The 9524-nt window shown below is 42.0% G+C and overlaps 1 protein-coding gene across 1 annotated transcript; it reads left to right on the plus strand.

Moving 5' to 3' along the window:
* The first annotated feature begins 1323 nt into the window (after positions 1-1323).
* Positions 1324-8665, plus strand: LOC148981871 (uncharacterized). The gene is made up of 4 exons (XM_089127502.1): positions 1324-1623; positions 6261-6452; positions 7670-7816; positions 7883-8665. The coding sequence occupies exons 1-4, from the start codon at positions 1324-1326 to the stop codon at positions 8276-8278; spliced, it is 1035 nt and encodes a 344-aa protein (XP_088983628.1). The 3' UTR covers positions 8279-8665.
* Positions 8666-9524: the final 859 nt, after the last annotated feature.

Consider the following 9524-nt stretch of genomic DNA (forward strand, 5'->3'; position numbering starts at 1 on the left):
AAAGGGTGTGTGATGATGCAGGGCTTTTTCAATTCCAAAGGCCAAGGGAACTTTATCAGGATGCATAGTATCCTGGATCCATGAAATAACTGGCCTTTAAAAAATAAAAATTTGTCTGAATCTATGGGAATTTAACATAGGGGTGCCCTGACTTACACAGCCTGGAACATTTATCTACTGTATGTATGATACATTATTCATTCAGAAAGAAAATTGGTGTCCTTAAAGGTTGGATTTTTCCAAAAAAAAAATTTTAATTAAGGCATTAAGACCAATTTCCAAGAGATGATTTTTTTTTATCCAGGGCTATAAATGGCTGAGATTCACTGGGGGGGACTCTAGTTGGGAAGATTTTTTATTTTTAAGGACTAGATTATTTAGTACTTATATATAAAATATGATATCATCTAAAATAACATTAAACGATTATCGCAGTAAGCCTATTTCAGAACTAAAATTATTCCTGATCCAAGTATAATCAGCAAAAACAATAACTGGACAAAAAACATGAGTTTTTAATAAGTTTAATTAATCATTACTCAAATCATCACTTGACGTACCATGATGGTGACTTAAAAGTTATGTTTTCTTTGTTGTGTCTCTTGTTGAAGCTGATTATGACAGATTTCTATGGAAGAGATGCTTTATTGTGTCTTGTTACCGTGATCGTGGCAATAGACTAGATTCTGCTGTCACTCCTATTGAAGGGGTGAATCTCTAAAACACCAAGAGTGCAAAACAGACGTAAAAAACCACACACACACACACACACACACACACACACACACACACACACACACACACACAGAGAGAGATTTTCTCTCAAAACACCAAAGAAAAGAAGAAAAATATTATTGAACAAAAATACATTTCATTGACTTTACTGAAAAAAAAAAAAATCTGAATCCCGGCCCCGCCCTCCGGGTCATTTTACCCCTGAGAAAGTAACTAATTGCGTTAGTTACTTTTAAGAAAAGTAATGCATTATGTTACTTTTGCATTACTTTTTCCCACCTAGGCAGAGCTTTTTAGTCCACAAAAAAAATGTAAGACCCTTTCACAAAAAAGTGAAATAGTAAGCCTGAAGCTGAAGGAAATGCCAATTTACGCGTGTACGTGCCAAAAAACAGCGATGCAGATTAAGACTAGGCGATTCAGACATTGACTTGGGACTAAATTGGGGTGAAGCACAGGCGAAACACTGCTACTTGGCCACAGCGATATCACGCAACACCTGAAATCCCACCGGCGTGACCTGCACCGAGTATCTTCGCATTTGGATTGTGTTGAGTTTTAGAATTTACAGCTACAGTAACAGCAAACATGGTAATTCCCTGCGTAGCAAAACGTTGTGAGAACGAGCAAAGGATATACACTCACACCACCAGTTCGTGTTGGCTCTCATCCTCACGTTCTCTGGCTGTTGAGCAATCGCAACCTCCTCCTCCTGTCGTTCTGTTTACAAAGCACGTAGCTCCTCTTCTGAAAACTCTGGCTCATAGAGGTATGGTTCTGGATCTTTACAGTCGGAGAAGTCACTCTTCGTCTCTCACAAAATCAGCCATGTTCATCGCCATTCTCTATGTCTACTGTAGGAAAAATAGCCAGCTACTATTCAGGCCAGTATGTTGACGGAAGTTGTGGGATTTCAGGTGTTGGGTGATATCTCTGCGCCCAAGTAGCAATGCTTTGCCTGTGCTTCACCCAAATATAGTCTCAAGTCAATATCTGCCAGTGTTGTAGTGAAGACCAGCTCACTCGAGTCCGAGTAGAGACCGAGACCGTAGAGGGTCAAGTCCGAATCGAGACCGAGACCAAAGAGAGTCAAGTCCGAGTCGAGACTGAGACCATAGAGGGTAGAGTCCGAGTAAAGATCTAGACCATAGAGAGTAGAGTCCGAGTCGAGACCTAGACCAAAGAGAGTCGAGTCCGAGTCGAGACCGAGCCCATAGAGGGTTGGGTCAAGTCCGAGTCAAGACCTAGACCATAGAGTGTAGAGTCCGAGTCGAGACCGAGACCCAAGAGGGTCGAGTCCGAGTCAAGACCTAGACCATAGAAGGTAGAGTCCGAGTCGAGACCGAGACCAAAGAGATTCGAGTCTGAGTCGAGACCGAGACCAAAGAGAGTCGAGTCCGAGTTGAGACCGATACCAAAGAGAGTCGAGTCCGAGACCAAAGAGAGTCCAGTCCGAGTCGAGTTTGAGTCGAGTCCGAGTCGAGACCAAAAAGAGTCGAGACCGAGACTATAGAGGGTTGAGTCCGAGTCAAGACCATAGAAGGTAGAGTTCGAGTCGAGACCGAGACCATAAAGGGGCGAGTCCGAGTCAAGACCTAAACCATAGAGGGTAGAGTCCGAGTCGAGACCGAGACCATAAAGGGTCGAGTCCGAGTCAAGACCTAGACCAAAGAAGGTAGAGTCCGAGTCGAGACCGAGACCAAAGAGAGTCCAGTCCGAGTCGAGTCCGAGTCAAGACCATAGGGTCCAGTCCGAGTCGAGACCGAGACCATAGAGAGTCGAGTCCGAGTCGAGACCTAGACCAAAGAGAGTCGAGTCCGAGTCGAGACCGAGCCCATAGAGGGTCGAGTCCGAGTCAAGACCTAGACCATAGAGGGTAGAGTCCGAGTCGAGACCGAGACCCAAGAGGGTCGAGTCCGAGTCAAGACCTAGACCATAGAAGGTAGAGTCCGAGTCGAGACCGAGACCAAAGAGAGTCGAGTCCGAGTCGAGACCGAGACCAAAGAGAGTCGAGTCTGAGTCGAGACCAAAGAGAGTCGAGTCCGAGACCAAAGAGAGTCGAGTCCGAGTCGAGTCCGAGTCGAGATCGAGACCAAAGAGAGTCGAGACCGAGACCATAGAGGGTCGAGTCCGAGTCGAGACCATAGAAGGTAGAGCCCGAGTCGAGACCGAGACCATAGAGGGTCGAGTCCGAGTCAAGACCTAGACCATAGAAGGTAGAGTCCGAGTCGAGACCGAGACCAAAGAGAGTCGAGTCCGAGTCGAGACCGAGACCAAAGAGAGTCCAGTCCGAGTCGAGTCCGAGTCAAGACCATAGAGGGTCGAGTCCGAGTCGAGACCGAGACCATAGAGAGTCGAGTCCGAGTCGAGACCGAGACCAAAGAGAGTCGAGTCCGAGTCGAGACCGAGACCATAGAGGTTCGAGTCCGAGTCAAGACCTAGACCATAGAGGGTAGAGTCCGAGTCGAGGCCGAGACCCAAGAGGGTCGAGTCCGAGTCAAGACCTAGACCATAGAAGGTAGAATCCGAGTTGAGACCGAGGCCAAAGAGAGTCGAGTCCGAGACCAAAGAGAGTCCAGTCCGAGTCGAGTTTGAGTCGAGTCCGAGTCGAGGCCGAGACCAAAGAGAGTCGAGACCGAGACCATAGAGGGTCGAGTCCGAGTCGATACCATAGAAGGTAGAGTCCGAGTCGAGACCGAGACCATAGAGGGTCGAGTCCGAGTCAAGACCATAGAGGGTCGAGTCCGAGTCGAGACCTAGACCATAGAAGGTAGAGTCCGAGTCGAGACCGAGAGCAAAGAGAGTCGAGTCCGAGTCGAGTCCGAGTCGAGACCGAGACCAAAGAGAGTCCAGTCTGAGTCGAGTTCGAGTCTGAGTCGAGACCATAGAGGGTCGAGTCCGAGTCAAGACCTAGACCATAGAAGGTAGAGTCCGAGTCGAGACCGAGACCGAGACCAAAGAGAGTCGAGTCCGAGTTGAGTCCGAGTCGAGACCGAGACCAAAGAGAGTCCAGTCTGAGTAGAGTTCGTGTCGAGTCCGAGTCGAGACCATAGAGGGTCAAGTCCGAGTCGAGACCGAGACTAAAGAGAGTCGAGTCCGAGACCAAAGAGAGTCGAGTCCAAATCGAGACCGAGACCAAAGAGAGTCGAGTCTGTTTCAATCAAACAACAATTTAAAGAAATATTAACATACCATAATAATCATGAGATATTTTGAATGGGACTCGAGTAGACTCGGGAATAAGTCCGAGTCCTAATATGTTCGAGTACGAGTCAATTCCAAGTCAAAATGCACACGAGTCCATGACGAGACCGAGACCACTCATGTACTTGAGACTTGAGAACAAAACACTGATATCTGCCTAGGAAATCGCCTAGTCTTAATCTGCATTGCAATTTGTACATGTTGTGAATACGCAGGCCACAAGAAGTAAATAGTTTTTTTAATCACTTTTACTCAGCACATGCTAGCTGGCAACAAAGGATAGGCCTTTTTCACGCGTAACCGGAAACTACGTCACGCCGGGTAAACTGATTTCCGCCACAGCAGAAACTACGGTGTTTGAACATGGAGCGTTATTTCACAACTTCTCTCTCGACACTTCCACGGCTAAGATTTGAGGATGTTGACAGAATTGTTGGACAGCACTCAACAGTTAAAGAAACGAGGCTGAGCAAAGGCTATAAATTCTTTGTTGAGGAATTTATTCACAATTGTCAAGGTAAGTTGACAACTATCTGGCGCTAGCACTTGCAACATTATGAATGCTAATTGCTAACCATTTGTATGTGTTCAGTCTCCAATGTTGTTGATCGCAAGGTGGTAGTAAGAGCTAGGTGTTATCGGTCTATGAGGAAAAATGAGGAGCCCCACACTCTTGAGGTTATATGTAACGCTAACGTTAATATGCTGGTTGGCTAATATGAGTTAGTCAGACTGTTCTGATATCAAGTTACTGCGGTTGCAGAATTTATTTTCCTTTATTTTAGTTTCACCTGTCTTAAGTTTTTCTATGTTGGTTTTTAGTTATGTCTCTTTCATTGCTTCTGCGGTTGCAGACTACAGCTGTATTTCTTGCTTTTGCTGCTGTTTGCAGCTTTCAATTAAAGGATTAGTTCACTTTTGAAAAAACTTTTGCTGATAATTTACTCACCCCCATGTCATCCAAGATGTCCATGTCTTTCTTTCCTCAGTCGAAAAGAAATTTAGGTTTTTGATGAAAACATTCCAGGATTTTTCTCCATATAATGGACTTCAATGGGAACCGGATGGTTCAGGTCCAAAAGATAGTGTTAATAACAGTTTCAGATGCAGCTTCAAATGTCTTTAAACGACACCAGACGATGAATAAGGGTCTTATCATGCGAAACGATCGCTTATTTCAAAATTTATTCCAAAAATGTAACTTTTCTAAGGACAAATGCTAGCCTTGCTCTATTCTGTGAGGCGCGTTTGCAACGTCACGTAGTACGTAATTACGTTCAAAAGGTCACGGGCGACGTAGCCAGAAGTATAGAGTCAGTGTTTACAAGTTGAACGCATAGGTTGAACATGCAAACTAACTCAAACGCCGTTTACAAAAAAGGAATTAAAAGGTAAAACAACGATGTCGGACGATTTTGATTCTGTACTTCCGGCTACGTCGCCCGTGACCTTTTGAACGCAATTACGTATTACGTGACGTTACAAACGCGCCTCACAGAATAGAGCAAGGCTGGCATTTGTCCTTAGAAAAGTTACATTTTTGGAATAAGCTTTGAAATAACCGATCGTTTCGCATGATAAGACCCTTATTCATCGTCTGGTGTCGTTTAAAGACATTTGAAGCTGCATCTGAAACAGTTATTAACTGTCTTTTGGACCTCGGACCGTCTGGTTCCCATGTAAGTCCATTATATGGAGAAAAATCCTGGAATGTTTTCATCAAAAACCTAAATTTCTTTTCGACTGAGGAAATAAAGACATTGACATTTTGGATGACATGGGGGTGAGTAAATTATCAGCAAAAGTTTTTTCAAAAGTGAACTAATCCTTTAACAGCACTTAAAGGGATAGTACACTTCAAAATTAAAATTCTGTCATCATATACTCACCATTAAGTTGTTTTTTAGCCTGTAAGAATTTCTTTCTTCCGCTGAACACAAATGAAGAAATTTTGAATAATAATGTTAGTAACCAAACAGTTTACTGGTGCCATTGACTTGCATAGTACTTTTTTTCTACAATGGAAGTCAATGGGATTTAAGGCATAACTCAAATGTCTTTCTCAGGGTAAATGATATCAAAAACGGAAGCCTTAGTGGGTATTGACACATATTTTAAGGCATAATTCAAATGTCTTTCTCAGGGTAAATGATATCAAGACAGAAGCCATAGTGGGTATTGACAAATATAGCAACAAATACTATGAGGACAACAGAAACTTTTTCGGTATTATTTTGCAATTTTTAAGTGAACTATCCCTTTAATGTAGCTCACAGCATAAAATTACAATTCATTAGCTAAACGATTGTCTTCTCAAACAGGTGTCACTGGAGACAGAAGAGGTTGTTTGTATTTCTTCCTATATGTGCAGCTGTGCAGCTGGTCAAGGGTTGTGCAACCATCTGACAGCACTTGTGTATCAGACGGCCCACTTTGTGCAGCTGAATTTACAGTCTGTCCCACCATCACTGGCCTGCACGAGTGAGCCACACAGATGGCATCGTCCAACACAGGCATGTATTTTTTCTTTACTGCAATTGGTAAGAACACTATAGTATCAACTCTAACAAGCAAGTAAGTAGGCTACATGTTAACATCAAAGCATTATGGACTAATAATGCACAAGAGTGCAGATTAAGTAACAACGGTATAAATGAACATCACCCAAGATTAAAGGATTAGTTCACTTTTGAAAAAACTTTTGCTGATAATTTACTCACCCCCATGTCATCCAAGATGTCCATGTCTTTCTTTCCTCAGTCGAAAAGAAATTTAGGTTTTTGATGAAAACATTCCAGGATTTTTCTCCATATAATGGACTTCAATGGGAACCGGATGGTTCAAGTATCAAAAGACGGTTCATAACAGTTTCAGATGCAGCTTCAAATGTCTTTAAACGACACCAGACGATGAATAAGGGTCTTATCATGCGAAACGATCGGTTATTTCAAAACTTATTCCAAAAATGTAACTTTTCTAAGGACAAATGCCAGTCTTGCTCTATTCTGTGAGGCGCGTTTGTAACGTCACGTAATACGTAATTACGTTCAAAAGGTCACGGGCGACGTAGCCGGAAGTACAGAATCAAAATCGTCCGACATCGTTGTTTTTCCTTTTAATTCCTTTTTTTGTAAACGGTGTTTGAGTTAGTTTGCACGTTCAACCTATGCGTTCAACTTGTAAACACTGACTCTGTACTTCTGGCTACGTCGCCCGTGACCTTTTGAACGTAATTACGTAATACGTGACGTTGCAAACGCGCCTCACAGAATACAGCAAGGCTGGCATTTGTCCTTAGAAAAGTTACATTTTTGGAATAAGTTTTGAAATAACCAATCGTTTCGCATGATAAGACCCTTATTCATCGTCTGGTGTCGTTTAAAGACATTTGAAGCTGCATCTGAAACAGTTATTAACCGTCTTTTGATACTTGAACCATCCGGTTCCCATTGAAGTCCATTATATGGAGAAAAATCCTGGAATGTTTTCATCAAAAACCTAAATTTCTTTTCGACTGAGGAAAGAAAGACATGGACATCTTGGATGACATGGGGGTGAGTAAATTATCAGCAAAAGTTTTTTCAAAAGTGAACTTATCCTTTAATAAAATCTGTTAACTGTTATTACTCATTATTTCATATTGACTAAATGCATAAACTAATTGAAATGTATGAAACCTCAAAGTGTTTTGAGAATATTTGAACTCTGCATCTGTTTGTTTTATGCTAAGGGAGTCCATCCAGAGGCAGTGAGTGAACTTGTTGTCCTGAAGCCAAAGTCATCTGGGAAGACTGGAATCAAGTCTACCCTATACAGGGCTTACACAGGTAATACACAACACCATATGTGTACAAGTCGTGTACTCAGCTACAACTTAATGTGTTCAAAACTAATAGTTTGTATTAATTTCTAGATTCTGATGTATTGGCTTCTGGTACCAAACCATCCCCAGCCTTTGCTGGCACACATACTAGAGGGCATGTCAGAAATAGAGTTGGTCCCCTCACAGTTTACTCCGCTTTCATACCAATGTCCCCCTATAGCTGTGGATGTTCCTTTTGTTAATTTCCCCCCACTACCTGTGCTTGGCTATCAGTTTGGCTGTAATTTTAAATCTGTGCCCACACACCATCAATCACTTCATCTTGAGTCTATAAAGGTTACCCATTGTTCCGCTTGTCAGATTGAAGAGGCCACAAGACTACAGTCAAAATGTACTGCTTGGAGACAAATGCGGCAATCAAGAGTTACTGCAAGCAGGTTCCGAGAGGTTTGCCACGTAGTTGGTGGTTCAGCTGGTCAGTCATTATCAAGGGCACGAGGCAGACAAGTGCTATGAAACGTGGCATTGAACTTGAGCCAGATATTTTGAGAAAATATTCTGAGATAGCCAGTGTTAGTGTCCTACCTTGTGGTTTTATTATCAACCCAGAAGCACCACATCTAGGAGCAAGTCCAGATGGACGAGTGCATGATCCATCTGAAACCTTCCAATTTGGACTAGTGGAAGTAAAAAGCACATCTGCTGATAACATTGGCCAGGTTCCGTTTATGAAACTTCAAAGAGGACAAGCCAAACTCAAAGAGTCCCACAAGTACTACTGGCAAGTTCAAGGCCAGCTTGCAGTAACTGGTCTACAGTGGTGTGACTTTGTGACTGACACAAAATCAGATTTCACAATACAGAGGATCTGGCGAGATGATGCCTTCATAGCATCAATGAAAGACAAGCTAGACGTGTACTATTATTATGTTTACATGGATGTGTATCTTTCAGTGGTTTAAATGTACGGTAACACTTTACTTAAAGGGGTGTGCGTAAAACTGACATGACACCTTCATAATCATGATATGACACATGTCATGAAAATGAAGGAGGTTTTATGAATGTTTATGACAATTGTCATTCAGTGTCATTCACTCAATTATGACATGTTTAATGCAAATATGACATTGTTTAAGATGTCTTTATGACAACTTAACATAAATCAATACATCATAACCATTAAATTACATTAAACTGTCAGGTGGTTGGTTTTGACATTGCCTGTCATGAAGCCATTATAACTTTTTAATGACAAATTCAATGTGTACCACTGTAGTTGAGGTCACGAAAAATATTCATGACACAGTTATAATGCCTCATGATGACAGCCAATGTCAAAGCCAACCACATGACAGTTTAAATACATTTAATGTCAAGTTCATGACAAAGACACTGACAGCTTATGATGTATTGGTTTATGTCAATGTGTGATAAAGACATTTCAATGTCATATTTGCATTAAAAATGTCATAATTGAGCGAATGACACTTAATGACAGTTATCATAAACATGCATACAAGCTCCTTCATATTCATAACATGTGTCATGTCATGATTATGAAGGTGTTGGGTTAGTCTTATGCACACCCCTTCAAGTAAAGCGTTACCAAATGGGGTAATAATTTGAACAGAAACTGTCCATGACCTTTTAAGATTTATTCTTATACTTTTATATACAGTACACCCACATTTATTTACATAATAGTTAATACATTATTATATTTTGAGCTTGATCTTGTGTAACATATATGTATGTGTAA

The sequence above is a fragment of the Pimephales promelas genome, chromosome 3 (assembly GCF_988280905.1).
Source record: "Pimephales promelas chromosome 3, fPimPro1.hap1.1, whole genome shotgun sequence".
Lineage (NCBI taxonomy): Eukaryota > Metazoa > Chordata > Actinopteri > Cypriniformes > Leuciscidae > Pimephales > Pimephales promelas.